At 51.1% G+C, this 12,134-nt stretch overlaps 9 protein-coding genes across 9 annotated transcripts; 4 read left to right on the top strand and 5 right to left on the bottom strand.

The window, feature by feature from the left end:
* Nucleotides 1–338: 338 nt before the first annotated feature.
* Asppvi_005208 (uncharacterized protein) lies at nucleotides 339–1,364 on the bottom strand (the record flags this gene model as incomplete). Its single annotated transcript, XM_043301133.1, has 3 exons — nucleotides 339–430; nucleotides 477–965; nucleotides 1,010–1,364. The coding sequence occupies 3 exons, from the start codon at nucleotides 1,362–1,364 to the stop codon at nucleotides 339–341; spliced, it is 936 nt and encodes a 311-aa protein (XP_043157068.1).
* Nucleotides 1,365–1,601: 237 nt separating this feature from the next.
* Nucleotides 1,602–2,832, bottom strand: Asppvi_005207 (putative transsulfuration enzyme family protein; the record flags this gene model as incomplete). Its single annotated transcript, XM_043301132.1, has 2 exons — nucleotides 1,602–2,630; nucleotides 2,677–2,832. The coding sequence occupies 2 exons, from the start codon at nucleotides 2,830–2,832 to the stop codon at nucleotides 1,602–1,604; spliced, it is 1,185 nt and encodes a 394-aa protein (XP_043157067.1).
* Nucleotides 2,833–3,403: 571 nt separating this feature from the next.
* Asppvi_005206 (FMN-binding negative transcriptional regulator) lies at nucleotides 3,404–4,189 on the top strand (the record flags this gene model as incomplete). The annotated part of the gene is made up of 1 exon (XM_043301131.1): nucleotides 3,404–4,189. One exon carries the CDS (start codon nucleotides 3,404–3,406, stop codon nucleotides 4,187–4,189), a length of 786 nt encoding a protein of 261 aa, XP_043157066.1.
* A 310-nt stretch (nucleotides 4,190–4,499) lies between these two features.
* Nucleotides 4,500–6,096, top strand: Asppvi_005205 (Zn(II)2Cys6 transcription factor; the record flags this gene model as incomplete). Its single annotated transcript, XM_043301130.1, has 4 exons — nucleotides 4,500–4,737; nucleotides 4,785–4,865; nucleotides 4,910–5,369; nucleotides 5,418–6,096. The coding sequence occupies 4 exons, from the start codon at nucleotides 4,500–4,502 to the stop codon at nucleotides 6,094–6,096; spliced, it is 1,458 nt and encodes a 485-aa protein (XP_043157065.1).
* A 78-nt stretch (nucleotides 6,097–6,174) lies between these two features.
* On the bottom strand, nucleotides 6,175–7,291 carry Asppvi_005204 (putative stress response protein (Rds1); the record flags this gene model as incomplete). The annotated part of the gene is made up of 3 exons (XM_043301129.1): nucleotides 6,175–6,589; nucleotides 6,630–6,901; nucleotides 6,926–7,291. 3 exons carry the CDS (start codon nucleotides 7,289–7,291, stop codon nucleotides 6,175–6,177), a joined length of 1,053 nt encoding a protein of 350 aa, XP_043157064.1.
* Nucleotides 7,292–7,737: 446 nt separating this feature from the next.
* Asppvi_005203 (glycoside hydrolase family 16 protein) lies at nucleotides 7,738–8,688 on the bottom strand (the record flags this gene model as incomplete). Its single annotated transcript, XM_043301128.1, has 1 exon — nucleotides 7,738–8,688. The coding sequence occupies one exon, from the start codon at nucleotides 8,686–8,688 to the stop codon at nucleotides 7,738–7,740; it is 951 nt and encodes a 316-aa protein (XP_043157063.1).
* Nucleotides 8,689–9,120: 432 nt separating this feature from the next.
* Nucleotides 9,121–9,822, top strand: Asppvi_005202 (class I SAM-dependent methyltransferase; the record flags this gene model as incomplete). Its single annotated transcript, XM_043301127.1, has 1 exon — nucleotides 9,121–9,822. One exon carries the CDS (start codon nucleotides 9,121–9,123, stop codon nucleotides 9,820–9,822), a length of 702 nt encoding a protein of 233 aa, XP_043157062.1.
* Nucleotides 9,823–10,150: 328 nt separating this feature from the next.
* Asppvi_005201 (uncharacterized protein) lies at nucleotides 10,151–10,835 on the top strand (the record flags this gene model as incomplete). Its single annotated transcript, XM_043301126.1, has 3 exons — nucleotides 10,151–10,303; nucleotides 10,329–10,406; nucleotides 10,725–10,835. 3 exons carry the CDS (start codon nucleotides 10,151–10,153, stop codon nucleotides 10,833–10,835), a joined length of 342 nt encoding a protein of 113 aa, XP_043157061.1.
* Nucleotides 10,836–10,944: 109 nt separating this feature from the next.
* Nucleotides 10,945–11,955, bottom strand: Asppvi_005200 (caleosin family protein; the record flags this gene model as incomplete). Its single annotated transcript, XM_043301125.1, has 5 exons — nucleotides 10,945–11,049; nucleotides 11,097–11,189; nucleotides 11,251–11,412; nucleotides 11,464–11,688; nucleotides 11,743–11,955. 5 exons carry the CDS (start codon nucleotides 11,953–11,955, stop codon nucleotides 10,945–10,947), a joined length of 798 nt encoding a protein of 265 aa, XP_043157060.1.
* Nucleotides 11,956–12,134: the final 179 nt, after the last annotated feature.

Raw genomic sequence — 12,134 nt, 5'->3', positions numbered from 1 at the left:
GATTCCCCGCATCGATCTGCAAGGGGAGGATGTTTGTCATGATATGCAGGCATGGTGATACTACCGTGTCATTGCAGAGAGGGGAAGAGATGGTCGATTATCATTTGATAAAATGAATACTCAGATTTAGTCAACTTCTACCAGTTCCTATTATGCAATGCCTGTTCTAGTCAGTAATCAGTTTAAACTTGGCTTTTGCATAAGCGGTACAAGCTCATTTGGCTCAATTGATGCCTACCTTCAACAGCTTTGAGCTTCTTCTGCTAGCCAGATATAGAAGTTTGTACAAACATGTACAAAGATTTCTCTTGTTGTGTACTCAGTCACAGCTTGGTCTATCAACCAGTCCAACCCCGGTAAAGCCACCAAAAAAGTAAGCGATTTCCCTCCTCAAGGCTACTAGGAAATCCTTCCTGATGGTTGATGGCGTCTAATCCAATCAGCTATTGCAGATGACCCGATTGCACAAAACTCACCTAGAATCCTCTTTGGAATAGGCAATCCCAATGAATCCATGCGCTGATCCAATTGCTCCATAGCCATTGCGCCAACCTTCCGAAACTGTTCTGGAAGACGCAACACCCACGAAACCCACAACCACAAGACAATATCCCTGGGCCGGACAACAGAGGAGCACGTCGGCTTCAAAAAAGCATGCCAAGACAGCGCCATGAACTGGATGGCATCTATACACTGATAATAGTCGGCGATGACGGTTATCTTTGCCAAGAGCTCTAGCCCTACTTTCCAGGGCAAATCGCGGTGCTGTCCGTGTATAACGTTTAGGAAGATCAAGAGCGCCTGATCATCCCAGTCGTACACGGTGAATGTGACGGAACCTTGTGTGCCTAGGGTGTGGGTCTCCTTCCACCCTCTTGTCATTGCTGCGCGGAAGAACGGAGAGGCGAGTATCAGATGTCGTGATGAGACTTGGTAGGTGTATTCGTCGTTGAATGCGGGTTTGCCTATGCAGTTAACTTGCGCTCGTGTCCAGGGAAGTATAACATACGTTCATATTCACTCAGAATACGTTCGCCTTCGCTCATTCTCCGTGGACGATGGCGTTGGCGTCGAGTAGGCACTCTCGTGAGACCGGTTGCTTCCAATAGGGAAACATGAGTCTCTGATGCTGCAGACTTTGGTGGTTCGTTCTGGTCGTCCTGAGCAACGATAGTTAGGTCAAGGAGCGAGTCGACTGCTTGTTCGTTGTTCAACGGATTCCACTGTCTTGATCCGAACCACGAGGGTAATTCGTCTTCCTCTCCATAGTCCCATTCTTCAGATATAGCAAAGCAAGCATTTGGGTCGAGCAGTTTTATAATCACATCCCCGTTGGGATCGATGATGTGTGTAGGGTACTTCATTTGAGATGCAGAGCTGACTGTTCGTAGGACTGGGACACAGGAGCATATCTAGTATTATAGATGAGGCTAAGGAGTCTCAAACAAAGGAGCACCCATTTTGTAAATCTTTGTACAAGCAATGAATGAAGTTTTTTGTAACAACACAGATTCTCAAGTGGGATTGACTCAGTGGGTGAATGGAGTCTATCGATAGTAAGAAAATCCATTGACCACAAATTCACGAAATCTGCACAGCCGCTAAACCTCAAGTAGAGCCTTGAAAGCAGACAACAAGTCCATCTTCAGGTCCTGCCAATCCTCCAACCCAACACTGATCCTCAGCAACTTCCGATCTACTCTGGAATCCGACAACGCCCGCCACTCAATCAATGACTCAACACCGCCCAAACTTGTCGCATGCTGGAACAAAGCGAGCTTGCTGGGCAACGTCTTTGCAATCTTCTCATCCCTCATGACAATCGCAAACACAGGCCCAGACCCATTCGGCATCTGCCTCTTCAACCACTCCTCATCCTGCAAACTGGAATGGTAGATCTTCACCAGCACCTTTTGCACAATCTCCTCCTCACTCCCCGGTGCCGGGTTCGTCGCCGTCAACGCGCCATTCAGCCAAGAAATCAACTTGGCCGAGTTCTGACTCGCTCTCTGCACCCTAACCTCCAGCGTACGCAGACTACGCACACCGAGCCAGCTCTCCAGGTTCCCCATAACATGGCCGAGCGCGACCCTATCCTCGAGCAGCTGGCGATGCCACTCTGCACGCTTGACACCCAGCACACCGCAGAGCATATCGCTATGGCCGCCGAAATACTTGGACCCGGAGTGCAGCACGATATCCGCACCCCAGAGGAAGGGATCTTGCAAACCTGGCGGAGCAAAGGTGCTGTCGACGATGAGGTAGGCTCCCCGGGAGTGAGCCTTCTGCGCGTACGCTTCGATGCTGAATGCAGTGCCGAGTGGGTTCACCGGCGTCTCGAGGAGGATCACATCGCCTTGTTCGAGGTCTTCGGCGGCACAGTCCAGGGGGAGCTTCTTGAGCCCTGTGAGCCGAGTGAGCACACCGATGACTTCGTGGCTGCCGTGGTAGCCTTCGCCGACGGAGATGCGTCGGGGGTTCAGCAGCACCAGGGCTGCGTGTAGCGCAGCTAGGCCGGTGGCATAGCTGACAGCGTGGCTACCAAGCAAGGTGGAGAGAATTGCCTCAAAGCGGGTTGCGTTGGGGGCAAACTCTCGCGAGTAGACGTAGTTCTTGCCGTCGAATTCGGCCTGGGAATGTTAGTTGAATCCTGTAGTGGGTTTTTGGGGGGCTTACGATGGGATCCTCGGACGGAATCAATTGATCAGGGTCATTGGAGTATCGAAATGTGGTCGATAGATGGATTGGAGGTGCGACATCTGTCACCAAGTTGAGCCGATCGTCGGCATGCAGTGCCTTAGTGGCAGGGTGGCTGTCTTGCGAAAGAGGCATCTTGCTGGAGTGAGTATGGTGGGAAAATTGAGAAGCTGATAAAGAATGCGATTTACTCATATTTATAAGATGCACACTGTGCAGAGCACATCTGATAGTACTGGCATCCAGTAAGGCTCCACTCCCCAGAATTTCCTAAAATGGACGTGGTGACGATTTTCAACGATCGATTGATGGTAAAGCACAGACACTGAGAGGCTATTGGCTGTAGAAGATGCCCCACTCCTGTCAACTGCTGGAAAGGGAATAGCCCAGAGATCCGTCTTTCTATTGGCCACCGGCTTTTCTCCGATGAATCTAGTTTGACCAATCATGGTGCAGACATTCCACCCTCGAAATCTGCCATTTGTAATGTCTTTCTGCATTGGTCTGCGACAGTTATGACTCCTAGCAGTTCCCGAGGGCGTGCGCCCTGTGCCGACATAATCTGACTCGGCGTCATGAGCCAATTGAATACAGCGATATCCCGACCATGACTCTGCTCAACTGGTCAGACAATCGAGGATATATAACCTCGTCCCTTGCAACGACGTGACAATAACCATCTGACATTCAAAGACGCCAAAACACAATGTATCTCCGCGCCGTCCACGCCGAAACGCACATTCCCCTCCTCCAACAGTTCATCCGCGACAATCCCCTCGGGATCCTCACAACCGCCATCAAATCCCCCAACTACCCTCTCCTGCAATCGAGCCACATCCCCTTCGTCATCGACATCCCAGACTCCCCCACCAACAATGCCGATTCCGATCCCGTCCCAGGGACTCTCCGCGGACACATCGCCAAACAAAACCCGCAAGCAAAAGCCCTAATGGAAGCTCTGGCCCAGCACCAAGCAGAAACCCAGTCCACGACGCTTGAACTCCCCGACGAAGTCCTCATCCTGTTCAACGGCCCACACCACCACTACGTCACCCCTAAATTCTACAAAGAGACAAAACCCGCAACGGGCAAGGTTGTGCCCACCTGGAACTACGCCGCCGTGCAGGCCTACGGCAAGATCACCGTGTACTGCGACTCCAAGGCCGAGGAGACGGGTGCGTTCCTGTCGCGCCAGGTGAATGATTTATCGCGGCATGCGGAGACTTCGGTTATGGGGTACACCGGGGGCGAGAGGCCGGGGCCGTGGGAGGTGAGCGATGCGCCAGAGACATATGTGGAGCTTCTCAAGAAGAATATTATTGGGGTGCAGGTGAAGATTGAGCGGTTGCAGGGGAAGTTCAAGATGAGTCAGGAAATGGGGGTGGGTGATCGGGAGGGGGTGATTGAGGGGTTTGAGAAGCTGGGGATGGAGGTTGGGATGGGCATAGCGAAGACTGTGAAGGAGAGGGGAGAACTGAAGGACAAGAAATAGCTTTTTCCTATAGATCGTAAATAGTATTGACGTTGGCAATGGTCCTTAGAGTGATTTCCCGATTAGGAAATGCTTGTAGATAAGCTCTCAGATAAGCACGTGATAGTTCCAGACCCCTCGTTCTTGGCACGTGCGTCCTCCGTCTTGCACATCCATGAAACCATCGTCCATACTCTGCATCTCTTTTTTCCCATCTTTGATAAAGCTGTCATCCATTTGGTAGATGTATATATCTGAGCTGAGCTCCAAATGATCATGTCATGAAGATAATACCATTTGCTAAATCCGCAGCTGATGTATCACGTCTACGATGGTCGAAAGTCCAATGATTGAAGCATGTTACACCTGCCGGTATCGGCGAATACAATGCGACAGATCCGGTATTCCCTGCAGAAAATGCGAAAAGGGTGGATTCGAATGTCACCAGAAACGACCCATCAGATGGGTCAAGGGTGTCGCCATCCGAGGCAAGATGCAGGGTGTGTCGTACAGCCGCTTAAATAGCCCTGCAGCGGATGAGCAGGGCCTGATCAAGTTGAGACGTGAAGGTAAGCTCTGCCACTACTTCCTGCTGCACCGTGTCTTACCATTTCAGATCAACAAGATTTGCCTGCCGGCTTAGGGGACGTATCCGTTTCGAGCTTGGACCGAGTGTCGAAGTACTATCTCGACTATTGTAAGTGAGCCAGCTGGTCAAAATACTAAGCTAACGATGAGAAGATAATGATCGTATATGCAAGCTCTTCATTGTCTATGACAGTAACCACAACCCATTCAGAAATCTGATCTCACTTGCCGTAAAGGATCAACTCCTGCTCAGTGCGGTTCTTGCTCTCGCAGCAAGGCACAGAGCGAATGAAGGTCAGACCTTTAATGGCATCGAAGCACCAGTCCCTTGGATGGATAATGCTCAACAAGATGCACTTGTGTTTAAACATCAGGCGATACAAGGCCTGTCGCAAATCATCGGTGATCCAGGCTCTTGCAGAACAGATTCAACTGTTGCGAGCATTTTCCTCCTCATCTTCCTTGATCTGGTAGAGTCAGGAAACGATCGGTGGAATGTCCATCTGGAAGGCGCAAAGGCTCTATTGTCCTTGAGCAAGTCGTTGTCACAAGTCAACGATCCCGGCTGGACAGTGCAGGAAATACGGAGCTTTATCACCAAGCAGATTTACCTGTATGTACCTCCTGGCTCAAAAACTGTTCAAATACTCATGCAAACTAGAATCGAGACGCTGGGTGCGACGTTTGTACGACCGAATCTACTATCACAATTTCCTCCTGCGAACGAAGTAGAAATGGGCCCAGATACCGTCGAACAGTCATTTCTCGGCTGTCCGGAGCAGCTTCTCAACGCTGTTCAATTCTTCTCTCTCCAACGAGATCTTGCTAGTGCCGGACAAGGGTCAGACGCTTGTATCCGCAACAGTTCTTTCATGGTGGAATCCGTCCGCAGCTTTGACAGTCATTCCTGGGCTGCAAATCTCCCTCAGTCCACAAGACATGCTACCCACAATCTAGCGACTCTTGCCCAGTGCTACAAGCTTGGTGCTCTCGTCTACGGCCAGCGAGTCCTAGATATGCTTCTTGATCAAGACACTTCACAACACGAAGTGGTGCAAAACCTCTTTGCCAGCATCGAAGCTCTCAAAGAGGACGCCACATTGTTCAAGTGCATCCTGTGGCCCATTTTTGTTGCTGGTCTTGAATGTCGCTCCTCGATCGAACAAGACTTTGTCACGCGAGCTTTGGAGAAGTTCTGGACGGTCACCCGGTGTTTGAACACGGTCAACGCTGGGAAGATCTTGCAGTCATACTGGCAGACTCAGAATTGCAACGAGAACACACTCTCGAATTGGGTACTTGATATAGGACAATTAGGGGAGGACTGGCTACTCATTTGATCAACGTGAAGCTCATACACAACTGACATTAAGGTTCCATCGACTGCAACAGATGACAAAGTCCACTATATTACAGAATTACATCAAACCCGCCTGGTACAATCCCAAAGCACGGATATGCGGATTCAACATGGTCAGGTTGTACGGTGTGGCAAACATATCCGTATCCGTGATCGCAATAAAAGCCGTACCGTTCAGGGCTGGATCCGTCTCAAACACCTCACTCGCCGGCTGATAGGTATATCCCTTATTCTGTCCGGTTGCAGTCAACTCGGTATAGGTCAAGCTCAACTGCGACAACCAAGCCACGAACGAGGGCTGGCCCGCCGTCGTTGAGGTGACGTAGCTGTTATTCGGCCCCACAGCACGACCTGGGTCATTCCAGGTGAGCTCGACTTTGCGTCCGGGGAATGTGAGCGGTTCATACTTGTCGCGAGAAATGGCGGGGCCGCAATTATAGCCCGTGACATTGTTGTGGATGCAGGACTGGGTCCTTGGAGTTGAGATGGCTCAGCCAGCCCCAGGTGCCGGACTCACCCCAGCGGGTGACTTTGACGTTGAAGTCGATGAACTCGCGGACCGTCTTGAAAGGATAATTGTACGTGCATTGTCGTGGGGCGGACTCACCCAGCATGTTGCTCAGTAGCGTGGCGTGGCCAGCCTCCTGTATGGCCATGTATTCGATCAGGCGGCGGTCCTCGACAGTGAGACCGGCATCGAGAAAGTCCTGCTCGCTGAAGACTTCGAGACCGTAGTGGAAAAGGCCCAGCTCGATGTATTCCTGGTGCACTCCCAGGGCGACGGACTGCTAGTCATAGTCGCTCTGCACCATGTACACGGGCACGGTGCCGTTAGTTCCCACACCGCCCGCGGGCATGTATGGCATGGGCATGGGCTCGGTCAGCTTGCCATTGGCATTGTAGTACGTGGCGGTCGGATTGGGCTGAATGGGGATGGTCGCCGCCACCGTGGAGGGATACTGCTCAGCGCCGGTGGTGGTCGGGGTGCCAGAGTAGGGACCGTGGGTGGTTACCCCAGTCGTGGCACCGTTGACCAGCGGAGGAACCGCACCGGATTGATTACTACGGGGCGGTTGAGTCTTAACTGCGGGGATGTCAATAACTTTTGTGCCTGAGTCGGACGCAAGGGGCACGGCTACGGCAGAGCCAGCAAGTGTCCAGATGAGGGACTTCATCTTGATGTTGGGAGTCTGTTGGTCCACGGTTCAAGGTTCACAGTTTCAAGGGGCACTTGACTGCTTTTATAGCTGTCTGGTCTCGAACTAGTAGCAGCATTGTCATGGTATATACGACTATGGATCCAGACCTGTGGACTTATCAATCAGTACTGACTCAAGCTTGGAAAGAACAGACCAAGTGGTCATGGCTATGAAACTTGCTGGCAGTACTGCATGATGACGGATGTCAGAGCTACAGCGACTGGAGAACTGGGCTGTGGACTTTCGGGCCAGAATGGAAATGTAATGTATCTAGCAAGACCAATTCATGTGTAAACATATTGGGTTTTACGACACTTGTCCGCGCCCAATGAACTCATTCTCTGAGCTAAGGGATTGGGGGTAGTCATCAGATCTCAGCATTCGATCTAGAACGCCTTGCAATGCGAATCTCCTTCCTTTCGTTACATGGTATTGCCATCTTTGGAATAGCTCCAAGCCCTCTCAAACTCATTCCAACCCCCAGGCGGTGCGTCCCACATGGCCAATTCACGAACCACTAGGTCGTAGCATCCATCACTGGGCAAATTTCCCTGACAAACATTTCCTCCAACAGCGATGTTGATGAGGATTCTGAACTCACTCATCTTCCTGGTGCCAGGCGGCTTCTCGGCTCTCATGATGGGCCTGCCATCAATCAGCCAGACCAAGCGCCCTCTGCCTGTTGTTTCGTCCTCATCCCAGATAAAATGGTAACTCACTCCCGCCAGCGAGTTAATGTTGGGGATGGGGGTTTCGAGAACGCGATGCTTGTCCCAGTCCTGACCGTTGAAGTGACCCCAATGCAGACAGGTGTGGTTGACAGCATCGCCGTTCCACGCTTCCATGATGTCGACTTCACCATCCTCGGGCCACTTGAAGGGGTCTTTAGGCAGCAGCCAAAAGGCAGGCCAGATACCTCGTGCTACCGGCGCCGTAATTCTGGCTGACAGACAGCCCCGTGGTCGACTGAGGGTCTGGTGACTCGACAGCCTGGCGCTGGTAAATTTCTGGGCAGGGTCGGGATGCCCGTGGTTGATCAGAGCGCGCACGATCACCGCATCGCCCTGGGGTGAATGGAATGAGTTTTGCGGGCTGTCGATATAATTCTGCGACTCATTGTTGCCCCATCCATGTTGACCCTGTTCATGGTAGAAGTTGGTGGACACCGGCACTTGGGGATGTAGATTGGGCCGCCAATAGATCTGGGGTTGCGAGCCCTGCTCCTGATAAGCTGGTGGTTTAGTGGAGGCTGGAATAGGTGGTGGGGGAGGCCTGTTGTAGGATGGTCCCGGCTTGGGGGCGGGATGGCTGAATTCCTCCCAAGCCTTGTCTGCCTTATCGATAATGCCCTGAAGCGCCTGTCTGAATGGCATGTTGAGAATGACCTCGGTATAGATGTTAGTTGCACAAGTAGCGAGGACGCGGAAAAGAGACGGTAAGCAAAGCTTACGTCATATTGTGGATATCTAGGCATCGTATGTCAGATAGTACCAGTTCTTAGCTAGATGGAGTATGTACTACGCAGCGCTAACATTGAAGCAATCGCTTAGCTAAAATCTAAAATCTGAAAACTCTTCTTCTCTTCGATCACTAAGCCCCGGTAGTGGTGATAATCTAGCAACTACTTTTCTCGGCCTGCTAGTAATGTATGCCTTAGGCACTAATAATATGCAAACTCTACAAACCTCTATTGGAAACTTTAGCAACACAAGAGGTTAAACCTAGCAGCCACATCATTGCAAATCTTATCTCGGCATAATCAATATAATCAACACCACGTGCCTCTCTGTTCGCACTATCTCCGTATGGCAGACCCGTGGCATGGCCGTCCTCCTGCAACAGAACTCTCTAGAGCAGAGCGTTTCAAAGCTACGCACCTCGCCGCGCGCCATGGCAACTACCACCAATATTACGCCAAGTTCCGGGCGCCCACTGTCCCAGACGAACGCCTTTCTATTCTTCCATCAGAGATCCTCTGCAACGCGCGAGTCATAGACCTCGGCTGCAACGCGGGCAAACTGACCTATGAGGTGATAGCGCACTGCGGCGCAGCCTCCGCAGTCGGCGTCGATATCGACCCATGGCTGGTCGAGCAGGCGAAGGCGGCATATCCGGACGGGCCGTGCACATTTGAGCACTTTGACTTCGTGGATGCGTCCGCATATAAGGGCACCGCGCTGGGCAAGTTCGACGTTGTCCTACTGCTCTCTGTGACCAAGTGGATTCATCTGAACAACGGGGACGCCGGGATATTGACGCTATTTGCGCATATACGAAGTATACTGAATGAGGGGGGTTATCTCGTTATTGAGCCGCAGCCTATGAGCAATTATGCGAGGGCTTCGAAGAAAAATAAAGAATTGAGAGAGATGTATAAGACTATCCAGATTAAACCACCGTTTGATGATGAGTTGAAAGCGCGGGGATTTGAGAGGATACATAATTTTGAGAGGGACGAGGAAGGGTTTGCTAGGCCTGTGCATGTTTGGAGGAAAAAAGTATCATAATATGAACAATGGCGAACAGTAGGGACACCATTAGCGGCGCTATCGGAAAGCGAACACTTAAAAGGCCGCCAGGACGATCAGACAACTGGTTCCATTCGCAGCCCCTATGCCAGTCCATCTACTTGCAGTCCCTCGCCTAGCGTGCATGAGACCGGGCCTGACCTGATGAGCCATCCACCGGAAGAGATACCCTTAGACTGCTCTGCTGTCGGAGTGGAAGATCGGCGGAGAGGGCTTTATTCCGGGTGAGGAACTCGACGTCTTCCCTGGAAGCCGTTAGCATGTAACTACTTTGAGCAGAGCCATGGCCATGGCATACTTGGTAAATATGTCGTTCGTGACAGCTGCAATGTTGTACTCGTCTCTCAATGCGCGGCTGAGTGCGGGCATCAGCGTCATCTTACCAGACCCAACCGGCCTGCTGTTAGTTAGCTTGATTCTTGCTAGCTCAAGGGGATATGATTACCCTCCGATGCCGACGGTAAGAGGGGCTTTTATCGTTCTAGGTGAGAGCCTGGGCCGTCGAGGATCTCGTGCGAGTGACCGTGGCCATTGTCGACGCCGTTGTGGCTGTGGTCGTGAGAGTGAGTCATGTTTTACTGACAGAAATGAGGGATATGACCGAATGCAAGGCAAGCGGATGAAAGATAGATGCATCAGTAAGGGCCTATAGGTAGCTGAAGATCTGGGTGTATGTATAGATTGGGAGGGAGTACACTACAAGACAATGGGCGATGTTACTGTATAGTAAATTCTCTTTATTTAGCTACTTCTGCAAAATTTCGCAATACAGTACTCACATATGTGATCAAACATATCACTTATTAGACCTTCCAATCTGTGAGGACAGTAACCATCAACTCCTGATGTTAATGACCAAAACGGACGGCCCGCGTCGTCAGGTCTGCATAGGTAGGATGCTCCAGCACGCCATCCAGATCAATATACAGTACAAGCAATGGCTGCAGTGGGATGGCAAGACATTGAAGACGCTGGCTGGTGCGGTGTTGTGATCCATGAGATGGACAATCTTAGGCCATCTCATCCCAATGGAAGGATTCTCCAAGAGTAGACAGGAAGTACAGCGTGTAACATGATGCATTTGTACATATGTATGCGATATCAGTACATCTTGGCACCACCCACAAACCCATCCCCTCCAACACCATACCCCTGCTTCCAACCACTTTTCTTCCTCTCTTCGCGGATCTTCCAGAATATCGATCCCTGTCGCATGTCAGCATCATCACCTTCACCGCTCGAAAATGACTTACATCATAAACCCCCCTCAAATCCTCCTTGTAGACCCGTCCATCACGCTGAATCAACAGCCACGTCGTTCCCCATTCGAAGAACGCAGCACCCCACTACCAGCCGTAAGCCTCACACTCCTCAACCAAATCAAGTGAACCAGAGGAAAAGACATACCCCAAAGGGATCCATGGCACACCGATTCCCATGCATCATCTCAAACAGCTCTCCCAGGGTCAACGACCCGTCTTGATCCCGATCATACTTGGCAAACATATCCTCGAAATGCTGCGGGATGAACCGTCCTTCAGGATCATACGTCCCGCTATCGGAGCCATGCTGCTCACGTTCATCAGCTCCATCCTTGCTGTAGAGGGGGAATAAACTCACCTTAGCTTTGTATATACTGTCAACGTAAACCCTAAACCACAAATCCGGAATAACCGAATGCGCCAACCGCGTCGGATACGAGAAATTCAAATTGATGATCAGCACCGCCAGCAGCGAGAAAAGGATGTTGAAGCCTAGCTCGCGGAAGCCGTTGTATGTGTCTAGCGGGTAGATCTGCCCGTCGTGGTCGCGGTCCCAGAAGAGGACGTGTTGTTGTAATGGGGTCTAATTGGTCAGCTTTCCTGGAGCATTGCTTTCTGGAGCTTGGGGGAGAAATACGTAGTCGCCATATTTGGCAATGTAGTCTGCATCGCCATTGGGTTTGTCGATTGAGATGGCGGCGTTGGCGCGGGCAATGCCGGGGTTAGGGATGGAGGTTGGGGTGGATGTTGCGGGGGTGCGTTTGGATGTGACGGGGCAGTTTGGGGCTGTTGTTTGGATTTTGTCGTTGTTGAGGGCAGATTGGGGGATGAGGTCTGGTACGCTGGGCATTTTGTGTGGTTAGGACGTTCAAAGGGAGGAAATTGAATTGAGTATGTCGATGGTGAGGGTGAGGGCAATGGATCGCAGTTAAGTATTATACTAGGAGAATCACATGCAAATTGATCAGGCAATCAGGACTTTTGTATTATCCTACATTCATATCAGATAGCTTATAAACATCTTGTTTA

This window comes from Aspergillus pseudoviridinutans, assembly GCF_018340605.1.
Source record: "Aspergillus pseudoviridinutans IFM 55266 DNA, scaffold_3, whole genome shotgun sequence".
Classification (NCBI taxonomy): Eukaryota; Fungi; Ascomycota; class Eurotiomycetes; order Eurotiales; family Aspergillaceae; genus Aspergillus; species Aspergillus pseudoviridinutans.
Note: the sequence above shows the minus strand (reverse complement) of the source record. Positions and strands in the feature narration are given on the sequence as shown.